This window comes from Fusarium tjaetaba, assembly GCF_013396195.1.
Source record: "Fusarium tjaetaba strain NRRL 66243 chromosome Unknown NRRL66243_c0000159, whole genome shotgun sequence".
Taxonomy (NCBI): Eukaryota; Fungi; Ascomycota; class Sordariomycetes; order Hypocreales; family Nectriaceae; genus Fusarium; species Fusarium tjaetaba.
In genome coordinates this window covers 1,117-27,349 of record NW_023501355.1, presented here as the reverse complement: position 1 = coordinate 27,349, position 26,233 = coordinate 1,117, and the positions used below count along the sequence as shown (strand labels likewise).

The 26,233-nt window shown below is 50.0% G+C and overlaps 4 protein-coding genes across 4 annotated transcripts; 3 read left to right on the top strand and 1 right to left on the bottom strand.

Moving 5' to 3' along the window:
• Window positions 1–167: 167 nt before the first annotated feature.
• On the bottom strand, window positions 168–1,754 carry FTJAE_7812 (uncharacterized protein; the record flags this gene model as incomplete). Its single annotated transcript, XM_037354564.1, has 1 exon — window positions 168–1,754. The coding sequence occupies one exon, from the start codon at window positions 1,752–1,754 to the stop codon at window positions 168–170; it is 1,587 nt and encodes a 528-aa protein (XP_037205068.1).
• Window positions 1,755–4,212: 2,458 nt separating this feature from the next.
• Window positions 4,213–5,469, top strand: FTJAE_7811 (phosphoesterase; the record flags this gene model as incomplete). Its single annotated transcript, XM_037354563.1, has 3 exons — window positions 4,213–4,347; window positions 4,413–4,473; window positions 4,523–5,469. The coding sequence occupies 3 exons, from the start codon at window positions 4,213–4,215 to the stop codon at window positions 5,467–5,469; spliced, it is 1,143 nt and encodes a 380-aa protein (XP_037205067.1).
• A 6,659-nt stretch (window positions 5,470–12,128) lies between these two features.
• FTJAE_7810 (uncharacterized protein) lies at window positions 12,129–13,844 on the top strand (the record flags this gene model as incomplete). Its single annotated transcript, XM_037354562.1, has 1 exon — window positions 12,129–13,844. One exon carries the CDS (start codon window positions 12,129–12,131, stop codon window positions 13,842–13,844), a length of 1,716 nt encoding a protein of 571 aa, XP_037205066.1.
• Window positions 13,845–24,232: 10,388 nt separating this feature from the next.
• FTJAE_7809 (uncharacterized protein) lies at window positions 24,233–25,911 on the top strand (the record flags this gene model as incomplete). Its single annotated transcript, XM_037354560.1, has 2 exons — window positions 24,233–24,253; window positions 24,316–25,911. 2 exons carry the CDS (start codon window positions 24,233–24,235, stop codon window positions 25,909–25,911), a joined length of 1,617 nt encoding a protein of 538 aa, XP_037205065.1.
• Window positions 25,912–26,233: the final 322 nt, after the last annotated feature.

Sequence of the window (26,233 nt, the reverse complement as noted above, 5' to 3'; positions counted from 1 at the left end):
AGCAGGCTGAGTTGGTATGATACGATTTAACACAATGGCTGAATGCAAGCAGATTGTAAAGGAAATTCGTTACGTCGTAAGTGCTGTCAGACACGTAGGGAAGGGAATGGGCATCCTCGATATCGTGGTTCCGTCGGCCATGGGCAGGCTGGGTGAAGACCAAGGCTTTACATTACTACACAGCATCCGCAGCCTCCCTTGCTGTCGTCTTCAGCAGGTTGTGGCTGTTGCGGGTGTTGCTGTACTGGTCGTTCAGTAGATGATTCCGGCTTCGATTGTTCTTGCGCTGGCGCTTGAGATGCGTTGGGTGCATTGGGCGAAAGAGGTGTTCTTGGGCTTGGAAGTGGACTGTTCTGGGGCTTGTCCGAGATCTTGGGCATAGTAGAATATCCACCAGCGCGTTGAGTTGGGCTTTTTGTAGGCTCCAGCTTGAGCGGCCACTCGCCTTCTGGTGGTGATGCTTCTCGTTGCTTCTCGTCGGTCTCCTCGGACTTGTCTGCCTGGTCGGCTTGATCCGGTTTGCCGAATTCGTTGTCGTTCAGCGGTCGGAAATCCTTATCATAGACATCTCCAAACTTTCCTTCCTTCTCCCACTTCTCCTGTTGTAGGCGTCGGGCGACAGTTGGGAGGAGTTGTTGATCAGGTGGAAGTCGAGGATCGGGCTTGTACGAGTTGATCATCCACGGAGGATCGCCTTCAGGCGCCTTGTTTCCTGGAGACAATTCACCAGATCGGGTCGAAGGTCGGGTTGAGATACTGTTTCCAATAGAACCAGACCTCGTCTTCGGTCGCCCCGTCGCTGCCGTGCCTGTCTTGGAGGGACCAGACGTCTTTCTTGGGCCAGTCGTGGCCTTCTTGGGCGAAGTATCGGTGGCGGTTCGTTTCGGCGTGGGTAAACTATTGTTGTGATTGCTATTGACCGAAATGGCGTCGAATCCCTTCATCATGTGCGCGCTTCCAGGTCGAGTCTTTTCATTTGTCAAATTCCGTTCATCGTCGGGGCTCTCGCTCGTTTTCCTCGATGCTCGCTCGAAACGATCAACAGATATGGGCGCTGGACTAACCTTGGCAACAGGAATGCGAGAGCCTCCTTTGTGGCTGTTTGAAGTGAAGTAGGCATTGCTTTCCTCCTCCGCAATCTCTTCTGGGGTACGTAAATCCCACGATTCGCCTGCGATCTCGGGGTTTCGTCCTTCGACGGCTGTCGAATTCTTTCGGGATCTAGGGCCATTTTCCGAGGCGTCAGTACCACGGCGCATAGCGCTGCGGCTTCGATCTCGTCGTTGCTTGCTGTGGTTGCGGGTTCTGGGAACAAATATGCCAGCAGCCTGAAGCTCTTCACTTTCTATCCTTGCCAGCTTATCGCGGTGAATCCACTTGGAACCTTCGTCAACGACTACTACTTCTCGGTCGATAGGTACCGCATTGCGGCTGTATTCGTCTTCGGTCTGGGGGCCAAAGGTTTGCCCCCAAGAATTACCGTTCAAGGCCGGGCTAGTTTTGGATTCACTAATGTAGCGCGCTCCGGCCCCGTCCACAGAGTTGTGAAGTTTGGCACTCGAAAGGTTATCGTGAGAGTTCACTTTTCGGCCAACTCGGTCCATGCCCGAGTGGTAAGAATTCGAATTACCATTTTGGGTAGTAAAATGGTTCTTTTGAGGGTAGTCATGGTTCGTGCCAGCGTTCATGTCGTTATCAAAATCCTGGCAAATCATCAGCAATCTCGCCCCGAGAAAAGTTGGGGTAGCAGCCATCATGTGGCGACTCCAGCACTTCGTACCTCCTTCTGGGGCATATTGTATCCCCACGAGTCTGAATGACCATGACTGCTGCGCGGCGGAGTAATGTTCTCGGTTGAGGTCGGTCCGGGTGCCATTGTGGCCATATTGATGGCGCCCGCGACCTCTAGAAATAAGAGATTTGAGGATGCGAAGAGGGCAGCAAACGGAATGGCGTTTGTTCTAAGATGTTGATGACCGAAAATGGAATGATGTCGTTGTCAATGCTACCGAAATTCGGAGTAGCAACTATCGATTAAAGGAGAGGTATTGCTCATAGACGCAAGCGGCGGTGCGTATGCGGGTCGGGATAAGTAACGAAGGATCCGGTGATAAAGGGGCGGTTAGACGGCGAAGAGAAGTCGATAAGATAACTTTTGGTGGATGGAATAACGGAATAGACTTGGGGTCAGCCAACAATCAAGATATCGTCGTCACAGAGATATCATGGCTGGGACGATGAAAGCGCGTCGGGCTCCGAGAGAGCTGTGCAGAGAAGAGAGGGTAGAACAAGAAGACAAAGACAGACGATCGATCCATGGGAGATTTCCATGAGGGGGGCTGGTTGGTTAGGCTGGCAGGTTAATATTGACACTGTGTTGGCGAGCAGCACCTGAATGAAGCCTGCCTAGCCTGCGCCTGCGCCTGCACGGCCCCTCTGCCGGGCTCGATCCCCTGTAAGCCCCCTGTACGGAATCAGCGAGCTCTTAGTGGGCATTGACGGAAATACAGTTGTGATTTGACAAGGATAGGGAGAAGGAAAGCTCATGTGGCTTCAGATGGGATATGAGTTTGAATGATGGAGAGACATTTGTTACGAGGCAGGTTAGAGCTTGTTTGTCGTTTCTTGTGAGTACAGTAACTCGGAGAGGTGCACACAAGTCTAGAACCATGCTCCAATACGAGCGAGGAGACATGATTACGCCACGCCTCATGTACAATCAACACAGACCATCCACTGATATCCATAGCATTGACAACAGAAAAGCTCAGATAAAAGCATTCATTCAATTATAGAAGACCCCCAGGCCATCATACATACATACAGTCTGCGGTAAGCCCGGTCCCCTTAGTTGCCGCCGCCGGTTGTTTCATTCTGATTGCTCAATGGGTAAAAGGGAGAAGCTCGCGAGTGGAAGGGGAATAAATCAACGTTTCCCCCTGATGAGAATAAGCCGCGCCAGGGTTCAAGAAGCCACTGACAGGGACTCATTTGATGAGGCCGGGTCTTTTGTTGCTTTTTCCTCACCTGTAAAGCAAGGAATTGCTTGGTCACGCATCATGCACTGGAAACGAAACTCACCGTTGGGAATAGGCACGGATACATACAGTACATATGCTCACAGCAAATCATCGTGCCCTCATGTTATTATAATTCATCTGATATGGGGAGAAATCGGCCTCTCCTAACTCAATGAGTTGATACCGAGATTAACTTCCCTCCAAAAGCCTGGCCCGTTGCGCTGGGAATGGAACGTTGTCAGCTGGCCCTGTCGATGAATTGACAGGGGATGTATTAGCACCTACGAATCAATGCCTTGTGATGAAAGCTCTAAGCTTCTCATTAAGTACAAGGGGGGAAGAAGCAAAGAAAAACACAATAACTGTCAAACGTCACAATCTCCGTCCAATCCCCAAAGATGAAGTCATTGCGAGAGAACAAAGAATAAAAGCAAGAAAATGACAAGCAATGCCTAGACGAGACGGGAAGAAGTTGGCCGCCACAAGGTGAAGAGGTTGCCATTTAGGGTCCTTTTAGTGCTTCTAGCGCTCATTAGCGGCACACTGTCTGTGCACTGTACGCTGATTTTGAGACAGTCCCACAGAAGTCAACGGCACTTGTTTCTCCAACATCTCGGTTCATTTATCGCAGCCTCCGTCACTATTAAAATTACGTAGCATTCTTTTTCCTTGCTGGCTTACACGCCGAACCATCATCCCTTGTTGATTCCTGCGGCGTTGTCTGTGCTTTGACGTTGACAGTTATCCGCTGCGATAATATCTCCAGCCTTGATTTGGTGTTGACTGAGAGAGCCTCCATCAATTGATCCACCATCTGCGCTGCAGCCTGCACATCATCCTCGCATTCCCGGGCACAAGCGAGACGCTGAACCTCAATTCAAACTCAGGGACGACAAAGAAACTTCAAAACGTGCTTTGGACGGACGCTCCCGTCTCGGAGCTGCACTAATCTCCCTCGCAGTTGACATCTCAACCACTGGACATGAGCTTATCTTCCATTTTCTGAAGGGGACCAAGAATTTGTCTTAGACAACTCCGCAATCGCATGGCTGAAAGTCTCCATCAAACCTCATTCCTCACAACTCACAAACGCTAGCATTTACACTTTCGGCTCCTGACTTTAGACAAAGTCAACCAAATCCTTGGGTTCAGTTCAACGTTGGAGTAAACGATTTCCATTTCCGTCGACGCCATGGCAGCAGCTGTCATGAGGAGAAGGACTAGAATTGTGTGTATCTCAGATACCCACAATTGCCAGGTCAAGCTCCCCAAGGGTGATGTTCTCATTCACGCTGGAGATTTGACCAACCAAGGGAGTCACGCAGAGGTCTGTAGTTCTGGCCCATATGCTCCTGGTGGTCCTACGAAGCACCGAGGCTGATCTCTTTTCAGCTTGCCAAGACAGTTGCTTGGTTGGAGAAGCAGGACTTTGAGGCCAAAATCGTCATCGCTGGTATGCCTCCTCATGGGACAGTGTAACAGCCTCTGACTGTGACTATCAGGAAATCATGACCTCACTCTAGACCCAAAGTTCTACGCTGAGCATGGTCTCTACTTTCACAACAAGAATCCGCAGTCTCATGACGAGTGTCTACGATTGTTTACGTCTTCGCCTTCGTTAACGTACCTCTCTCATGAATCAACCACTATCCGCCTCAAATCTTCTTCGGGGCCGCGTACGCAATTCAAGGTCTTTGGATCGCCTTACTCTCCGCGTTTCGGGTTATGGGCTTTTTACTACGATGCTCCTCAAAACCCCGGCAACTGGTCAGATCTGACGTCGCTTTGGCAGTCCATACCACTTGACGCAGATATTGTGGTGACGCACACGCCTGCAAGGACGCATTGCGATGAGACGGATGAGCGTCGCGCTACTGGTTGTGAAGCTCTTCGACAGGCGCTTTGGCGAGTGAGACCACAGCTTGCTGTCTGTGGCCACATTCATGACGGAAGAGGTGCTGAGAGAGTGAAGTGGGATCTCAGTTGTCGAAATGTCGCCTATCAGGAAGAGAGTGTCGTACGCTGGCAAGACCCTGGCGAAGGCAATAACAAAACCTGCCTCATAGATCTGACTGGGAAGAAGGCCCCGTCTCTTGCTAACGATGGCTCCCATCCAGGTCGATATGGATCAAGCATAAGAGAGCCTGACGTGACGGATGCCCCTCGTTCCGTTGACTCAGCAGAGAGCTCTCCATACACCTTCGGATCTGGCCCAGCTGATATACACGCCTCTCATGGCACTATTGGATTGGGAGGGCATCCCGCCTCACCACGGAGCGACCAGGCAGCTCTCGCTGGGAGGATGGGTCGTCGAGAGACGTGTGTGGTGAACGCAGCGATCATGAAGAGTCGATATCCCCACATAGGAGGGAAGCAGTTCAACAAGCCCATCGTAGTAGACCTAGATCTCCCCATCTGGGAGGACGAGGGCCATATCGAAGCCCCGTGATTCGCTCTTGGCTTACCCTAGACTCAGGCTCGTGTTGGTGCCCAACGAACCACGTTGGGAAAAGAGAGATGGCCTCAAAGAGAGACGAAGCGAGAGCTTTCTTGATGAGTTTACAGACGGTTGTGGGCTACTGATATGTTTGCTACGCTGTGACGCACCATCTGCATTATGCTGGATCGGGATGCAATTGATCAATGTGGTTGTATCCGTCGCGAACCAACATTGGGCAGCCTGGAGTCGTAGTCGGATCCAACGGATGAACTGTAATGCAGTCGTAGTACATGAACGTGGTCCCAATGGTTGTTCGAGGTGCAGAGGAGTGAGACCTAATTGAATATTCGATTGAATGAAACCTTGTTCTCATCAATGTATTACAATGTCGCGTCATGTCTTTGGCATGTAGTGACTCGACTCTAGATGGCTACCCTAGACCGATGCTGAAGCTCACGATCAGCTCTCAAACCAAGAAAAAGAAGTTCCGAACATCAGGGGATGATCAGCTGCATAAGCCAGTCACATCCCTTTCCCACCAATGCCATAGCTGGCATCTACCAAGTCCTCGATCTTACGGTGAAGCCATTCCCCTCCCATTGAGACGCCAAGGAGACAAAGAAATCTCATCCCTTGCGACATGAAACAGGACCAATCCGATGATAATCCTCCACGTGCCTATAGCATTGACATCAACCAAAAACTCTCCTTGCTCATTCATGGTCGTCCGAGTTACAGAATCAAAAGAGGGATCCAATCCAAACAAACAAACCAATTGAGCCTGATGCTGCGGGGAGCCAACAGGGCTCCGCCAAGAGGGGCGCCATATCCTCACATTCTCATTCCTGCTCACCGCCAGTCTTTGTCGTGATACCCTCAGCCCAATAGCGTGGCTTAGGAGCCCCGTGTTTTTTCTATCTTGGGAGCGGCGAAGCCAAAGCATTCTTGTCTCTTTTGAGCCTGAAGCCTGATGAATTCACACGAGCTAGATCAGGTACGGTAGTTCAACCCCGCGTTTACCGCTCGGGAAGAAGCAAAAGAATTTAAAACATGGCAGACGATGATCTTTCCAGGTACAGGCACTTGAGGCATTTGACCGACGCGGGTGCATGCGGGATGTTCCTTGGAGTCTGGGAGGTCATTAACTAGACGCGTGCGAGGGGTCATGACATCGCCAATCGCGGGATCGCCAAAGGGTATCGATATCGATCGAACTGTAGAGTTGGTGCCGGATGGATCAAGTTTACAATAGGCACAAATAGGTAGGTATAGAACATTTCTTGGGCTCACATGGTGGATATCGTCAATGATCCAGCTTTGTCTCTTCAAAACTTGGAAACCTGATCTTGACACAACAAAAAAAGCCGGATCCAAGAATTTTGACGTCTGGTAAAGAGCACACCCACGTGGTGCCTTGCCCTCCATCGCAAGCTACCGAACAACGTCAAGGAACTCGTGCCGGGCCACACACTTGGACTTTCTGGCCCTAACGTCAACCGTATGATCGTGGTACGTCTTGTATGTCATTGCGCTTGAGAGACGAGAAGAAAGGCGTGTCTCGCGATGACTGTCGTGGAACAGGAATTCAATGTTTGTATTGTCTGAAGCTTCAGAGGCAGAACTCTTCTAGAACCTTGCTGCCACTCACGTTTCACCTCTTCCTCAGCTTGTAACTCTGCGCAGTAAGCAACAGCAAAGATGTACTTTGGTGCTTCCTCTCAGGGATGAGCCTAGAAGCCCAGGCCTGTGATCCCCAAAAGCCACATGCTGCGATCAGATTCAAGCACCGGCCTTGCCTCGAGAAGGCTAGATAGCTCTCGTGAGTAGGGTCCTCTATCAATCGTTGCCGTCTGCTATACCTATCAGAGACGTGCACCCTCCATGCTCCTTACTCAGTTGGGAAGCATCCCCCTGGACAAAACTGTCGATGATCTTCCCTGACTTTCGCTCGTTCTGGCGGTGGCCGTTGGCTGGCTTTGTCTTTCCCCAGGTTGGTCTTCTGTTTGTTCAGATGCCCGGCTGTAACCTGGCCAAATACGGAGACCTGGAGAGTCTTACGCGTGCTGAGCTGATCCTGATCTTACTGGCATATGGAGGAATGTGTGATTTAGCCTAGAGCTGAACAGTCCATTTGGGAAAAAGCCCTCATTCAGAGACAGAGATGCTTATCTTGATTGGCTGGCATATCACAGAGATGTGATCAGATGCAGAGCCCGTTGGTGGCCCCGCCCTCTCCCGAGATGGGGGAGAACTGTCCAATCACGTACTAGACGTCAGGCCTTCTTTTCTGTCCTTGTTCAGCCCCAGCCCAAGCCCAACGGCTGGCTTTGCTTCTGGGCCATGACGCTGATGACCACGAGTCTCTGGCCTGGGGGAGCATCTGACTATTTGATCGTTCATCGGGAATGGAAAGAGCATCATTAACTTTTGTAGTGGAACAAAGGTGATTTGTGGTTCGTTCACTCATCACAGCTCGTCACACAGGCGCTTATGAGTGGGAAAAAATAGGCGGGATGTGATGGATTCTGCAGCACCGTAGGACTCGAGTCTTCTCTTGGATGGTGTCATGCAGAGAAAAAGAATGCCCCTCACCACCATCTTTGGACATTTCCTCTCTGGTTAATTGGTCTTTGTCAGCTTGTGCCCACTACCTCTCTGCAGGTCCATCTCCTATCGGATGAGGAGACCATAGAGAAGCCTTCTGCAGGAATGCTCGTGTGTCTGGCTGGTGTAGCATCCGCATCATGATACTGCTCATGAAGCTATCACTCCACATGTGCTTCACTCGTGGTTTGCTCATCGTGGGGGTATCTCAATAACTGTGGAGGCATCTCTCTCAGCGTTTCTTAATCCTTCACCGAATATCTCGTTCTCTAATTCATGATTGTTTACTATCATGAGTCTCCAGGACATTGATCAAAAAGCCATAGCAACGAGATTCTGTATCCACAGAGAGCGGGCTCCAGGGGGTGAAGCGAGACTCTAGGAACGTCGTGCAACTTGGGCTGCTTGGAAATGCAGGCCTCGTGATGCCATGGCCTGCGCCCACTATCACTATCCGGCACCACAAGGGGTCTCTATTCAGGGATATCTGCTGCAGCAGGTCGCCTATTGCACTAGATTGATGAATAGAATCGCGCGCTACCAGAGTTACAAACCCATCGTGGAGATGGTCTCCGTACCTTGCTGGAGCTCCCAGCTGCATCGTTTGATCAAGCGAGCTGAGCATCAAGCTAAAAAGCTCATGGGATGCTGTCGCTATAGTGATTACATGCAAGTTTCTTGAAGCAATTGACCGCCGCATGTATTCTCCGAATATCACCAGGGCACAGCTAGGGAGCTTGGCTTGTTCTTAGCTCCAGAGCTCTTGAGAGCTCAAGACGTCGATCCCTGGAGCTCTACACACCGAGTAATTGATCGACGATCTAGGTTTTTTGTTCTCGTGGTGGGAGGAATCATTTGCACTTCATGCAATCGTTCTCGGTGCAGGCATGATGCTGTCTTGCAATTCATGCCCAGATGGCCTCAGCGGTGTTCAGCCCAACGAGGAGCAAGCCAGTCAGCCCATAGATGTTGATGATCCAATGAGATGGGGTGAGAGGACTTATCGACTGTTGAAAAGTGACATGTCGTTGTTTGGGCTATGTATGTTTGCACTTTGGTCGTCCAATCTGAGAGAGGCTCCAATACACACAGTAGCTTCACTTTGGGGTCGAGTTTGCCCTAGCATCGGTTTATTCTATTCTACTCTGCTTAGCCTCATGGAGACAGTTTTCAATCACTCGATATCAGCCTCGCTTCAAATGCTGAGATAGAAACCATCGTTCTCGCTCAGCACCGCCTCGTGTAAGCTATTCAGCTGGGTTAGATACAGCTTTTGGTTGCTAAATTAGAGACGACACGCCAGTCATCAGCCTCACCGCCTCTGGCTTCGTCCCGCTCCTTCCCGCTTCCGTTCCCCTCCCGCTGGGCATCTTTCAGCTACCGATCGGGCTCCGTGATGACCGTCCGTCGTCTGTCGTCTGCAGTTAGAGGACCCGTTTCATCACGGGGGTTTACGAACGCCTGAGGCGTATCATGGGAACCGATGTTGCTTTTGCTGGGCCGATTGCATTGTCAGGATGTTCCTGGGCTGATACTTACAGACAAAGAAAGTTTACGGAGTCGTCGGATTGATCAATGACATCTCCACTCGGACCCTGAATTGACGATGGATGGATGATCTGGTGAGACTGAGACCCGGAGGATCGGATGCCTCACCTCATCATACATGAACATTGTGGCTCATTCTTACGACGTTCGCACAAGCAATTCATCAGCTTTCATCAGCTACCGCGGGCCCCGAGATAGTAGATTCACGTTGACGTTGGATCTCAACAGAAAGATTCAATTGAAGGGTCTTACTCGCCACTACCAGCCACTTCGATTAAAGAGGTACCTTGATTGTAAGCTTTGTGCAACCGAAAAATCAGGTACCGAATTTTCGTACACCACTACGGAATCGCCTTCTACTAAGACTGATTGATTATTCAACTGAAACTGATTCTTTCGGACATGGAGATTACTCAAATCCAGTAATTGATTGATCTAAAACCCGACCCCGAACCTGACCCTGCATCCTTGAAAAAGATGATCATAATCATGCTCAATCCGTTCTTCGTTCTTCGGCTCACACTGATTCATCGCGCTCCGCGGCCGATTTCTCAGCCATTTCGCGCAACGAAACAGTGACGCGGTACTTGAGCGATAACTTGACTCACCAAACCTGGTACACTTAGCTCCGTAGACCTCGCCACTAAGACGCATGTACCTCGACGTGTCTCGACTCGTAAGACCGCGTACCTCTTGCAAACCGCGCCACAAGCCCACTTGTCATTGAATCGGGCAGGACTGCCAGCGAGCCATTTCAGTGCAAAGGGGCCCTAGGAGGCCGTACAATTGACCACTAACGGCCGGCGGACCTCTCACTAACCCGGTATCAGTGCGGGCTGCCAGCAATTCCCGTCTGCTCTGCTCTGCTCTTGGCTGGACCAGAGGCATTCGATGCCCTTCCATTGCCGGCTTTTCTAGCAGGATTCTCCATCGCTGCTACGCTACGCTATTCGCCCGAGGCCGCATTGCAGAGAGAAATCCCTTACCAAGCATCTCGCTCCGGCGTGTCAGTTCACTTGGGGCAGCTAGTCAGCTCATGATAAATCGCCATCGCCGCGTTCTCGAAAGGGGGCTAAGGGGGCGAGTTTTAAACTCCTGAAGTCTCTTTCAAGTCTCTTTACGGGCTTTAGAATCACAATTAAAGTAAAATCAACTCGCCACGTTCCTGATTCTTTGCCTTTTGGAGCAAGGGACGGAATCCCCTCACCCAATTGTTTTCCAATCTTGCATCGCAAACTGATTCTGCTCACTCCACCAAGAGAGATACGTACCTTATTCACTTCCATTCGCTCAAAGAGGAACCTCAGGCAGGAAGTTCTTGGCACAGCAGAGGTACTTCCAGTTACAGCTTAGAAAACACCCAACCACCTCGTTACAAATACACGCCTCGCGAGTCAAACCATTTGTCTTGATTAGTAGACTCCAACTCGTCTGATTGACTCTTTTTTAAAACCAAGTTATTCAGAGTGTTTCGGTCAAATCCATCAGACCAAGTGACTCTTCGAGTCCCATAACCAAGTCACGACTCACAAACTCCACCACAGCGAGACCAGACCAGACAGACCACGACGGGACGGGACCGACTCCATCTCAAAGAGGGACCAACAAGTACCTACCTACGCATCTACGGCCGCTTACACTCTACAGCACCCCTCAGGGGACCACCTTGGACCAGCAGCGACCACTAGCAGCAGCTCAGGACCACGCACCACCAGACGACACAGGTGGACCGCACTGACCGGCACCCCCAAAAGCCAAAGGCGACCCTCCAGCAAGCCTAGCAAGCCAGTCGTGGACCCCCTACTACCTGGCGTCTGATCGTCGACTCTAGTCTCTCTGTCCGCCGTCCTCTCACTATCGACCCTTGTACCAACGAATCACTCTCCCCTGTCACTAGCCACGCTTTTGCCCGTGACCTCATCTGGCTCTTGTTCTTCAATAGTCAATACCCCAACGACTGCTGGTCTCCTTCTCCCGCATTGTTCCTCTGTTCCACTGTGGACGTGAACAACCAAACAACACCACCAAATATTCACATCGTCACTTTCTCTCGTGTTCAGCAGCCGGCTGCTCACGTAAATAAATTCTTCCTTTTCCTTTTCTCCCCTCGCCTGCCAACTCTGGTCATTCGCTTGATCCAGTACTGCACTTGCAAGTATAGAGTACAAGTTTCTGCCTGGTTCTACGGTACCCTGCAAATCCGAGCACCCACTCACCTTGCTCTGGCGACGAGACTCACAAATACACCAACACCGCCCCCAAAGCCCAGACCACCTATCCTGCGACCGCCTCCTATCGCTGGACAACAACACCAATCCGGAGAATACCCAACTTGGCCTAATATACATACAGCCATCCAGCCCTGCCTTGCCCCTTGACAGCCTCACCAAGATCCGCCAAAGCCTCGCCCTTCCGACGACCTTCGGATCGATGCAATAGACAGCCTCACGACCACCATTTGTTAACCTATATACCCGACTTCAGCCCAACCGGTAGTCGAAAGCAATTAGCCCAACATGTCTACATCAACTCCTGACCCTTACGAAATCTTGGGTGTTGCCAAAGATGCGCAACTGCCCGAGATTCGATCTGCACACCGAAAGCTCGTTCTCAAGTGCCATCCCGATAAGGTTCAAGATCCAACATTAAAGGCCCAGAAGCAGGACGAGTTTCAAAGGGTCCAAACTGCCTACGAATTATTGGCCGACGAAAAGGCGCGAAAACGCTATGATGATCAGGCCCGGTTAGCAGAACTCCGCGAGCAGATGCGGGCAAAGGCTGCTGCGAGCGCATCAAGTCGCCCCTCTGCTTCAGCCACCGCGAGCCCTTCATCAAGTCGACCTACACCTACATCTACAACATATAAATACGAAATTCGCACTAATGACCGCACATACAAGACGGACCGACAGCCATCGCCCGTCCGAGGCTACTCCTCTTATTCTCGTTCTTACGAGGATGAGCATCCTCGTGCTGCTGATATCTTCGAGGGAGTTCGAACTGTGAGAAGGGAAAAGTCTTATCAAGATAAGACTACGAAGCGCGAAGAGAGGGAGAGGGAGAAAGAGTTGGAACGAGCGCGAGAGAAGGAGTATGCCCGAGAACTCCGTGAGAAGGAGCGTGAGCGTGAGCGACGAAGAAGAGCCGACGAAGCCATTCGCCGTCTTGAGAAGGAGAACAAGGAGGCTGAGAAGGAAGCCCGACGTGCCGAGAAGAAGAGCCGCGATAAGTCTCGCAAGCGAGATACTGAGGAAAAGAAGCGACATAAGCAGCCTTACATTGAGACTTTGGATGGTGAGCCCATCTCATCGAAGTCAGAGAAGAAGAAGTCGAGCAAGAAGCACGATGAGCGACGCGAGCGTGATCGATCATCACATCGTGAGGAGGTCCCTCCCACGACAAGCTCAATGCACCCGCCACCCATTCCCGTGGAATATCAGGATAAGACCAACGCTGCACTCAACTACATCCAGGCCTCTAGAAGTAAAGGCTCATACGCTTCTCGACACATGGTTCAACCTCCCGCCCCTACACCTCCCCCAGTCGGCTCTCCTTTCGCTGCTCCGGCTGATGATGACGATGCCCGTCGATCATCGGCCAAACCTAGACGCGGATCCACCGGCGAGAAGGCTTACAAGCCTGAGGTTGTCGACGATCCTATCGAGGCTACTCCTCCTACCGCTCGTCCTCATATGCAAAAGTCAGCCACAGCTACTGGCGCACCTACCACATCTCCTCCCAGACGGACGAATACTATGCCCAATGAGGGTTACAGTCGCCACGTCCCAGGCATCTCTCGAGCTCAAACCTTCAGTGGCGCGTATCCTGAGCCCGATCCCCGCGGCCGTGGCCGCACAAGGATGCAAGCTCAGGTCCCTGAGAGTGATGAAGAGGACGAGTATGAACGTTATCGCCGCGAACGGGAGCGCAAATCTCACCGTAGCAGCAAGAAGCACCGCTCTCCTGAGTCGCGTGGCGAACATGTGATGCAGTACCGAGTTAATGAGGGCGGTCGTACAACGCTACAGAACTCCTACTCACGCACCACCCCTGCTGAGGAGGCTTACTCATATTACCCCGGCCAACCCGGTATTCGCGTTGAGCGTCCCTCCATGCCCTCTCGCGATGCTACCTACTCTGCTGGCTACTACCCCGCAAAGGTCAAGACTTCAAGTTACGGCGATGTGCAATTTAGCGAGTACCCAGCCTACCGCGGCGAAGCCTATGCCTAGACAGCTGAGTCGACCTCTCAGCGGATCGCTCTCGGACTTCATTTCACGGCGTTTGACGCATGTATTCACCATATCGGATTTTGTTTACGATTTCAGCCTTGGCATTGATATTTGTTGTTCTATTGTTTCATAACACCTTACGAAACGAAACATGTCTTACGAAATACGAAACTTACCTCGATCGCAGACAGGCGATTCGGGATGCGGGATGAACGGCGTGATGGGCAGTGTGGATGTTTTTATTGTTTGCTTTTACCATTAGCTCCTGGCATCTGGAAGGAAGATGGATCACAGTGGAAAGACAAGTTTGCATAATAGACTGTGTGTTCTTGGCTTTATCGCCGTGTGGTCTTTTTGACCTCAGGGCCAAATCATCTGTACGTCGTTTGGAGTGCGACATGCATGGCATCGGAAGGGATGACTCTCAGTATTTTTTCTTTTTCTTACATATCATCATCGGCGTTGGGGATACCACACTCGCTCTGGATTCTTAGTTGCTCGGCTGAACGAGACATAGCAGATAGAGATGAGGCAGGCTGATACTTGGCCTGGCTTGGTTAGAAATGAAGCTAATTCGCCTCACACTTGACTTTTCCTCGTGACTTTACTTGAATGCTACCTTGAACTAAGCCTCATGGGAGCAAGGATGCTGGAGATGTGAAATGTGGTTGCAAATAGTGAATAACATGGTTGAATTTCAGGATCCATGTTTATTGGATTCATTTAAACTCAGGCTGAGATTTCTGGCGCGTAGCTTAACTTTGGTGCCAATACTTTCGTCCACCCCATCCACGGACACGCAAACCTCGTCTGATGACAATTTCTCACAGGTCAAAGCCTTGTCTTCAACCTAACCTATAGTCATGGAATGATCCACCAGTGTAAAACTATTGGTAGCATTGTCGACCCAATCACTATGCACACATTGCCCTCCACCTCTGACAGCCTCTTTGCTGAGTTGAGACATGTGAAGTCCTCAGACTCATAGTGGCGACTTACATGTAGGGGCACAGGCTGACAGCATTTCCGTGTCGTGAATTAATTAACGGTAATGATTTACTGTTTGCGATATCGCCAACAGCTTAAACGGGCGAAATCTGATACGTCAGGCCGCATGTTGAGTCATATGTCAAACGCCCTGAGCTGCAATGCGGCCTCGGTGAGAGCTATTGTCCCCATCGTGGGGGCAAGTATCCGAATGATAACCCATCAACCTACCTCAGTAACAGATGCGGGTACTCGATCCAAACGAATGTATGCATCGAGGATAGATATTCGTGAACAAAATGCGGTTGAGGCGGATCATGTTTGCTTCCCGAGACCTTCACGGGAGAGAACCTCTCTGGGGAAGCTATCTCCGAGTGAAACAGCGTTGATGGGATCCATTTTGAGTCTGGTACATGAATCGGGGAGAAACAGACTTGGAGTATCACAGAAGTACAGAAGTGGCACGCCGAGTCTAGAGTCCCGATAATGTAGGTATGCCCAAGAGAGTTGTTTGGCAGGATGAAGCTGGATATCGGTGCTGCGGAGGCATCCGGTGAACGGAGATATGCATAGGTGAGGAGGGCTGTGGTATCAGGACTGCAACTTGCCGCTGACTATGTCATAATTTGGCTTCTACTCCGGTATCGTGACGTTTGCTTCCCTGAGAGAAGCACGGGAGAGCGTGTCATTGCGGAAGATGACGAGGCATTAAATGGAAGCGTTGCGAGACTGCTGCATGAGAGGAGGAGTTGAGAGCCCAGAGGATTGCGGCAACATAAGAAATGATGGCTGGATCCGGAACTTTGGCCATGTTGTGATGCCGATTAGGCTGTCTAGTGAGAAGGAGGGATATCTGTGGGGGGAAGACATCTGGCGGTTGGGCAGTTACATTGAGGAAGAGGCCGTTACATGTGAACTGTGATTATTTGGTGCAAGCGATGCTTTATCTTCTATTCAGATCTGAGCCCTTGGTCTCTTGGAGTAAGGATAGTGCATTGACACCATCGTGATGTCAAACAACTCGAATAGACTCGGCGAGAACTACGTACACCATCTTCGAGAGGGGCAAATGATCCCTAAATCACGGGCGAAACTTGACTTGACATAATCCAAAACTCCGTTTGAGTGCTGGGAGTGTCCAGGTAGAACAAGTTTAGAGGGCACGTCCAGAGCATTAGCAAACGTAAGTTGTCATGCACGAAGCCGTACCCGCGCTCAGCATGCGGATCGTGCACATCATATTGGCTACGCTTTTACACTCTCTTCGGAACAATACGCATTGAGCCGTGCATGTATGTATGCACCAAGGCATCCTTCCCGTTGTGATGGAGACAATGTCAACCACTACCCGATCGACCACCGACATCCATATTTAGGAAATGATGGACTTGCAACGGAATGTTATTCCGATTCCAAAAAATCAATTATACATATCCGGCATTCCCCATCCTTTTCCCCCATTCTTTCTTCTCTTCAACTATCATAGTGCGGCCCCCCCAGGCCGTGCTGCTTTTGTATTATATACGGGCCGTGAGGGGGCGGCCGATGTCTTTCCGAGTCTTCTCGAAGATCAGCTTGTTCGTTGGCCTTGGTCTTCGCTTGGACAGATCATCTTCTGGCGCTGAAGAACCTTAGAGATTTGTCAGTGTAGCGTCCTCTACATTCTTTGCACTATTTGTGGTGTCACATCGGCCTTTGCGATAACTGCATAACAAAGAATGTCGGGAACAGGTGCAACTTGAGCAAAAGCGATGAATCAAAGGAGCCCAGAGGCTTCGCTCTCGAGGAGAGCTATCGCAGGCAGACTCGGATAGAAGGTCATTTCGATGGCGGTCCTGGCTTCCTCCACCACCGTCGTCATCAATGGGGAGCCAGCAGATGAATATCAGCCGCCACATATCCCAGTTCCCTACAATGCTAAGTTTGAAGATATGCCTTATACTTACTGCTTTATTAAAGTAGAGATAGGTCAACCCTAACTGATCCGCTTCAGACTATCTCCCCTTTTCTACTTCGGTGATGATACCGACACCCTTGTGGTCCCCTTCTATATTGACGGGAACCTGGTTGACAAGTTCCTGTCTCAACCGTATCAACCGTCAACGAGATGGTCATTCTGAACACTTCGCCAAATACCAGAAGAAGACACAGCATGAGTGTCAAGATTGCGGCAACAGATCACACGCGCCGGCAATTTGCGAACACATATCATCAAGTCTCACAGCCTTGCTCACCTGCTCTGGTATGTGTCCGTATGCCTTTGGTCGCCAGTCTCTCCGAAATAGTGGCCACATCAATAGGGTGTTTGATGCAACTGTTGATAAGGCTGTGGACTTGATAGATTCGGAAATGGCTGTGGTCAAGGAACCGACGGAGGACCTCGTGACGGTGAGTAGTCCCCAGGCCAGATACAAGTGTATCTTACTGATAGAAGGATTTCAAGGTCATAGTGGCTGGAGTGGGACAGGATCCCATGTCCTTCAAGCGACAGGCACGCTACCTGTTCCTCCACCCTGGAGAGACCATTTACATGTCACCAGGCACGACTCACTAACCCGGCCCTTATCACAGGTGGGGTTGGCCTAGTGGCCTCCTGTTACTTCGAGTTGAATACTTTGTATGATACTGGTTGTTGCCTCCCCCCAGTGGTGGGCTGCACATGACATGATCTACTAGCTGGTCTCAAAGGCACCTGAACGAACAGCTTGTTTGTAGTCTTGGACTGCAAGTGAGGTTAACGCTTCAGATGTCCTGTCATTTTTTTCCATGGACGTGTCCCACTCAACGCCGTGGAACGATCTCACCATGCATGACACTTTGAACCAGTCAAGATTACAAGATCCTCGTCAGGAGGTAGTCACTCGGACTCACCAGTAGCAATGCATCGAGCCAAAGACTGCGTCTAGCATCTATATGAGCTCTCCTCGGACAGGACCTGCTGAGTGTACTACTAATTCTCAAGCACTCGCATGGAATGCTTCGAAGGGACGATGGCTGGCCAGCAGCATCGATATCCCCGATCTTATGTACACCTACTGGACATCAGAGAATCTCGGGGTAGATTCCAGAAGACAATGAAGAACCAGCATTGGGTTCAAAGCCATGGCTAAGCTATCACCCAAGTACTTGGCTATCGTACAAGAACGCCATTCTACCCAGACAGAGCCCTGACCTTTTACCCAACATCCCTCAATACACCAGAGTGATAGAGTCAACAATGGTGACGTCACTTCATTCTTCGAGATAAACTTAGGTCAGATCCGGGCGGCAGGACTGCGAACCATACACTCCAGTGCCGACTCGGCGATCATCATGATGCACGGCCGCCTTTCGGACCTCCACCAAGCCTTGATAAGTACCAATGTTGAAACCCCATTATCGCTCACGGGGAGCCCAATTTGTCAGTTTGAGAAGCATTGAGACGAACAGCTCGTTTGTAATACAAATGAGGTTAACGTTCTTAGTATCCCATCTCTAGACGATGCGTTGACCACCCAATATCGCACCAGATGGATAAAGTGGTTCAAAGTCAGGGAAAGTAGTCTGAAAGCGAGTAAAAGTCATCAGTGTCCTCTCGCTATGATGGAAACGGTTGAGAGAACTTCATCAAGCGTGATTACGCGGGAGGAAGCCCTTTACACTCCAGGAATTACAAGCTCAAGCCAACATATCAAGAAAGGGTCCGGCCTAGGACAATGTGGGTGATAACCAAGAGTTTCAGGCATTGCTGAGAGCAGTTAGAGCAATATATCCATCAAGAAAGACATAATTGTGACAGGGAAGACTTGGAGCATTTGCGAGAATGCATCCGCGCCTACCCGCAAAAGTCATTTTCATCATCAAAGAGATCGTACGCCAACAAAACGAATAGAGTACGATAAAGCCCAAGCATAACATACATAACAAACAGACAAGTCACATCCTACAAGGCTCGATGTCTCTCTCTCTCGCATTCAGTGCGACCTTTGTGGGCTAAGACCCGTCTTAGGTCTTGGCTGCTCAACGTCTAGTTCGGCAGTGGAGGGAGCCAGGCGACTCAGGGTCATATCCTCCGCTGGTATCAATGGCCTATCAAAGAATCTGCAAACTATAACGTATCGCTACTTCACTCATCTCAATCTATGAGCCTGGCAGGGCGAGAGAGACTACCATCATCCGTTCGTTCAATATCCATCTCTCCCACGCCCTTGCAAATCAGCTTCAATACTTGCTGGCTGCCGCACCAGTATTGACAGCACCGCAACTGCAGGGTCTGGCTACAACATACAAGTATTATCATGATAGATCTTTGGAGGTGAGCCGTCGAATTCGGGCGTCGCGGTCTTCAACCCGGCGAAGACGACCGTGAGCCCGACCGACACTGCGAGGACCAGGCCGAACCGCAGTGGTACGAGTGCTGGAGTAAGCCATCTCAATAAAGGACAAGGCCAATGAAATTACGCATAAGGCTTGAGAAGAGGATCTGTATAGGTATAAGCCCAAAAGAGAGGAGTTTCATATCCAGACTATCCATGCTTGACGAGATCGCCTAGGAGTTTTCCCAAGCAGCGGGACCTGAGTTTCCAAACCATGGAGAAAGCCAAACGCTGCACCCAAGACGAGAAATTGACCGTTTTGCGTTTTCGACATTTCATTTACCACAGGCAAATGACATTTCTACCTCAAACACCGACCTGCTACTTGCGAATCGAGCGCCAGCTCACCATTCACGACATTCAACCATGTTCTTCTGTCCCACATATTTGCTTGATAAGGCACGGCCCAGCCCACTCAGACATTACTCGAGCGCGAGCCTTACTAGCATAAGGCACCCTCCGGAAAGGGCAGGGCACCTGAAACGCCTGTGAGTCTACGGTAACATATCATGGCTTAACATGACTAGGACTCAGTGGACTAGGGAATTGTCTTCCGCGGTATTGTCTAAGTGTTCCATGGAGTCTTTCGACCGGAATTTCGCCACCAATCGTTGATTTCCGATCAATGCCAGCAGACAAAACGAGACGCTTATCCCTACAGGACTAGAGTCATTTTCGCTTCAGATCTGTGAACGTGGCTGTCCCATGTGCTCCGGGATGAAATCTCTAGAGTTTGTAATGGGGACAGCTAGAAAAGCTCAAGGACATCAGGTGGCGACGCGTACCGGTCAACCTTCATAACCGGATCTTTGCAGCTTCTTATAAAGGCAACCACCCCACCACCACATTCATGTCCTGGGCCCGGGCAATAAGATCGTTGCGCTTCGAATAACTCTCTTCTAAACGCATGCACGACGATGAGGACGAGTACGTAGGCCTTGGTACGCGTCGACCAACGAGAGACGGCGAATCAATCCTTATTTTCTCGCGAAAGGCATGAATACGGGGACCTGCAATCGCACGGCTCTGATTATATATATACAAGGAGGAATATGAAACGCTGAAGCGAGACGAACAATTGATAATGACGTTCGAAAATCTAAGATACGACATGAAGATGAAGGAGACGACAAAGGGGATGAGATAAACCTAAAAAGGGCAAGGATTTGGTGGCCACAGGCGAGAAAGGCAACAATATAGCATATTCCAGAAGCAGCAGCAGCAGCCGGCGTGTCGTCAGTCAAGCCTCAATGTCGTCAATAGATCCCTATCCAGCCCGCAAGGGACACTCACAGTCAAGAGGGCAACATCATCTGCCAGAACCTATTTCAAGGAGGAGGCATGACTCTGATTCGGGTTGGGAGTCACAGGGCTCAACCCGACCCATCAATTCCGACCAAACGATCGTGAGACGATCGCAGTCTGTAAAGTGGAAGAAGCAGTAGAGTTGTGCAACCGAGGACCCCCAAAGAATCCCGATCATTGTCTGTAGAGCTACAGATCACCAGTGGCCATGTCTGGTGTGGTTTGTATCCTTAGCTGAAGGGATCCACCAGCAGTTCACGACTTCGAACAGTCTTGTGAAAAGAACATGGTCTATCTGATGTGGTGGACACCCGTTTCTATAAGATTTATGAATATATCATATTTCTGTGGTAGAGGTTACATCATGAACACATATAAGGACTACTCCTCTTCGGCTGTGGGTAGTGCTCGGAAACCCCCTTAGAGTTCTTGTCCCTTATTTTCGTTATCTTATTTACCATATTGCCTTAAGTAGTCTGCCTCGGGCTCGACATCAGAGACGGCTCATTGCCTCGTGGAAGACTGGAGGCTCTTCCCATGCAGCATCGATCGCTACGTGGCGGGAGTCACCTAGGCTCATACCCGCCCTCCCATTCAACGTCTCGAATCGTTACTCAGTTGAACTCGAAGTTAGCAACTCTACCAATTCCCCGAAACGGCACGACATGTTCTCCAGAGCATCAATGATCACCAATATCATGCTTGCAATAGCCAAAACATCAGAGGGTATCATGAGCACAAAAGGTGTCGCAGAGTCCAATCGGTTGGCTAGTAGTTCTCGCCGCAGTCAATTTCGCACCACAAGAGAGCCAACGGATATTCTCTCATATGGTTCTCCTCAGGGCGAGCTAGGCCTGCGCGTCGCGATGGTGTAATATGCATCCACGCGGCAGACGGTTTGGGGAACAAGGGGAAGATGAACCCTACACCCCTGGACAGGAGTGATAACTAAGCCAGTCAAGGCAACTTGTTGTTCTTCTCAGATTGATACTAGCCTGAGGTGACCAGTGCCATGGCATGTCTACAGATACAAGCAAAACGATGCCCCTACCAGTACTACTCGAGTGGCTTGAGGCGAAGGCCCAGATGCACAAGAGAAACGGCATTTCTCTCAATAGCTTCCAGTCTAGGCCTAGGGAGTGTCGAAGCTGTGCGTTACAAACCCGCGACAGTCAAAAGACTATCTGCTTCTTCGCCCCAGGAAGTTCACTGACGGATCCTATCCAGCACATGAAGTTTCGCTTCTACCTGGTGGTGATTGGTTCCCCTCTACAGATGGTACAATTGTGCAGGCCCATTTATCGTAGTAACTCATGTCCCTATCGAGAACTGTCCGATGATCATTGCCGTCTACTTCGACATGGCACACCTCTCACTGCCAGTCACAACAACTTGGTCCACCGCGACCCCTTAGGGATCTGAACCGCAAAGCGTGAAGCACTCAGTAACCTCAGTAGCAAAAGCGATGGCAGCCAGGACTTACACAGGCCGAGTTGGCTCACGTCATATCAGCCCGCCTCTCCACAGAGACTTTTCTTTAGCAACAGCACCCGAGCCCCTTCACTCAGTCCTCAATCTCGATGCCAACAGCAAGCCATTCCGACCGGCCAAACTCTCAGCGATTCCGGACCAGCCTTTCTATAAAGCTGTCCATCGTACACTCGCCGATGCATTTGCGAAAGAGACAGGACATAAAGTTAAATAGATGGCGCAGAATCCGATCAATATTGACGCCGGGGACGCTGAGCGGGATTGGACTTACAGTGTTATCCAAGTCGTGGTATTGTTTTCGCAACCGGGAAGAAGTTAAAAAGTCGTACCGAAGAAGATCAACATAAGGACGTGCTTCCATTGCCCTTATGTTGAGATCGCCCAGAGGTGTGCGCCGCGATAGGGTGGCAGCGTCGGCGTCGAGTCCAGGCATAGACCAAGCTTACTTTCTCAAGCACTCAATTCTATACGTAGCTCTCATCAGGAAAGCAGAGCAGCTGTGCTTTCTAACTGCTTTGCATCCAATGCGCAAAGCGACCCATTCAAGCATATGTGGAGGACGAAGGTGTAGACGTCGATTCAGATGGTGATTCAAACGTCTCTCTGAAACAAACCCAGATTCAGCGCCTCATCCATCACGACAAGCCTCACAATAGCCTAGATATATTCAGGCCAGCTCATAACTCAACTAAGCCATAGTGCCTGTCTCTGAAGGAGCTGGAGACACGGGAGGTACCCATGGGGGCTTTACAATCCTGGTTGATGAAGGGAAGCTAATCCAGCCGCCCAACACACTGCTCGTACCAGTCAAACACAGCTATAAACTGACACAACTACAATCTGGCTAATAGATGGAGAGGGTCACAATTAAAAGTGCAAAGCAGTCTTAGGGCGTCGACAAACACCATGGCCCGCATGAACCTGTTCTGAGCTCCAGCCTCGGAACTGTAACATTATTCTATGCGGGCAAGCCATCCAACATAATCGCTGATCGCAAGTATTGCCCTTATCTTAGCAGAAGATCTCTTTCCACTGAAAGGAGACAGAGAATTGACCTTGTCAATTCTCTTCACGGCTGTTGTACAATTCTCCGAACTGCAAACACGTCCGTTATGGCGGCATTAACCCATAGAATTTCACGACCGATGATCTCTACTATATGATAGTATTCTATCCATTATCCAGAGTAACTATGTTTGAGCATTACGATGATCCAGACTAAATCAGTAATAACTAGGACATGATTAATGTTCGAACCAAGTGGCGAAGCGCCATGCTATGGGCGTCGAAGTCGATTCCAAACATAAGACATACGAAGCATGATCCTCTGGCATCTTATATCCCAGAGCTACTCCGTCACCAATGTTCATTTAGGGACACGTTAGTGAAGTCTTTTCTTCCAGCCATGACTCTATACAGGTCTCGTATGCTACGGGACAGACTATCAACTATCAACAAATTTGCTCGGGCAGCGAAACTGTCTGCTTTGACCTAAAGAGCTGTACGCAATACAGAAACCTCGCCCAACAAGGAAACTGAGACATGTGGTCTGTTTCTTCCTCTCTTTGTCGAGTTGGACTGCCGAATACAAAGGTCAAAAGCTTCTTATGACTCAGTTGCACAACGCAATGCTAAAGCTCCAGAGGCTTCAACAATAATACCACTGCCGAGGGTATTACTACGCAAGCGGAGAAACGACAGCTGAGCCAGAAGACCCGGTTCAATTGAACATGAACTGTTGGCCCAGTTATTGAGCTGCTTCTTCCTGGTGCGGTAAAACGCAAGCCAAGAACATCTAATGGCTCCGGCTTTCTTCAACTTGAAGCTCTCAAGATTTAGTGATCACGCAGCCACATCCAGCCAGTTCAACCTCTCCTAGTATGTCGAGCTTTCTTGCTCTTCCCAATTGTCCAGTCACTCAGCACTGCAGCAGTATAGCACAGCGCAGCCACCATTCACCCCACCCCCTGAGTCACCGAGTGCTGCCTGAAGTATATTCTTGAGAGGGGTATTTTGAGTTGATAGACCTGATAGATGATGCATAAACATGATAATCTAGCCTATTACCTGTCTTCCATCTGTTTTGAGTTTTTATGTACTGCCAGTAAAGTTTTGTGGTTGTCGCTTTGTGAGTCATCTTTCCAGTGTAGCCATCGTTCATAAAAGCTCTACCCCAAATTCATCCCTCACATCTGCAACAGATCATCCTTGTCATTGTTTCCCCAGATTGTCACAGGCCTTTCCCCCACAATGTCTATTGTGGCCTCTCCCGTTGCGCAAAGGGCAGGCTTCCCCTGGAGCTGCGCGACCAAATCTATTACTACTACTTCAAGGCAGATGGCGGCTACGTTTCAGATGGCGACAAGCTGCTCCAGGCCAGTGGCCAGGCTGTTCAGATATCGCTGATGTTAGCATGTCGCTCCATCGCCTCCGAGACGCGGCATCTCCCTTTCACCCTCAACACCATCACCTTCTCGACGATCTACAGACCAGATTGGAGGAAACAGGCCCTTGAGCTTAATCAGATTGCTCATTACCATATTTACCTCCTGCGGGGAATGGTACTTCGTCTGGGTCGACTTCTGACGCCTGATATGTACGAGGAGCCCAGCCCGGAATATTCTCAATACATGCCTATCGTGGTGGAAGAAGTAGCAGAGTTCCTCAGGATTTGGGACCGACGAACTGAGCTTTCTACTGAAGTTAGAAACGCACGCGGCTTTGTTGACGCTAAGGCATTTAGAGATGGTGCTGGATCCAGAGTTGGGGCCGCCTCAATAAGATTACAAGGTAACGACAACACTGTGGCATTGAAACGCACGAGGACCTACCTATTGCGACAACTTGCAGACAAACACCCCATAGAATTCTCCCAGGCTATCGAAGAGATCTTGCCTGGTTGGAATGATTCGCATTCAATTGACGACTTCTTCAGCCTAGGATTCGATTCATGGGCTATGCCGACTCGAGCTGAAGTCAAGGAAATGGTAGATCTAATGCAAAACACCAGGTATTGGCAGAATGGGGATGCATGGTACCATCTAGGCTTTGATATGCCCGGCTACAATGGCCCAAAATATCGTTACAAACGAAAGTATTGGTTCTCGGCTGCCGCTCAAGCAATCAGATTCCTCGGGCAACTTTCTCAGCAACAGCGCCTTTTGATATCTAAGCTAATCCTTAACGAAGATCGACCTGCAGCTGCCTTTCCTGAGTCTCATATGATAGGCATGATTCCTTTTTGCCTAGAAAATCCGAAGCTCCATGTTGAACATCATATGAACCTTTGGCGAAATATCCTTGCCAGAGCCGAAGACTACAGAATCCGGACGCTTATGTACTATATCGAAGGCCCCCCTCTAGTTTTGGAGGATACTCCGGAACAACACCAAACCTATCCTGAAGCTATCGGTGGAGCCTTCACCGGCTTTATTATGCACCTCCTAGAGACTTTAAAGGAAGGGCTGCCTTCAGACTCATACTCCCTTATCATTGGTGGCCACCCTGATCCGAATCATGCAACAGAGATCTTTTCTGTATCCATGAAGCCTTACATCGCCTGGCTCACGGTTCATACGGATTGCATTGCCCACGCTCTAATCGCCCCGGCCAACCACCATGAATATCCGTTTCCTAGCAGAGCGTCAGCCCAAGGAATAGTTCCAGTGAGCGAGAGAAGCGCCATAATCCAGTGCGACTTCACCGTTGACCAGCCTTGGGACTATGAAGCGATCTATAACGATTCTGAAGCATTCAGAATCACAGCTTTAAATGATTTGACGAATCTTGGTATGGACTTCGACGCTGACATGCTTGACGTTACCACTGATCTGCTTGATTGGGAAAAGGTCCAGAGGGAATACTATGAGATAGAAGAACTTTCGGAAGGTGTCCTCGCAGAGCCTTATAAACATCGTTACTTGGCATAAGAGCATTGCAGGCAGGCAGGCAGCGGAGCAAAGTGTTATTGGGTCGAGATGGTAGGAAAGTCCTGTGGGTTATAGTATGCGTATATATTCTTTCTTTACGCGCCTGATCTTGTTTTAAATAACGCTATTTTTGTTAAAGTTCACTCAGTCCAGGATTTATGACCAACTTGTTGTCTCGGTGGCTTACGGCAATGTTCTTTTTGACAACTACCTGCTCATGTATCACCGAGGCATGTCTTTGGGAATGGATCAATGCGTAGTTCAATATTGTGATTAAGTGACTGGGAAACACCAAGAGCTACTCCAAAACTCACACTCTACA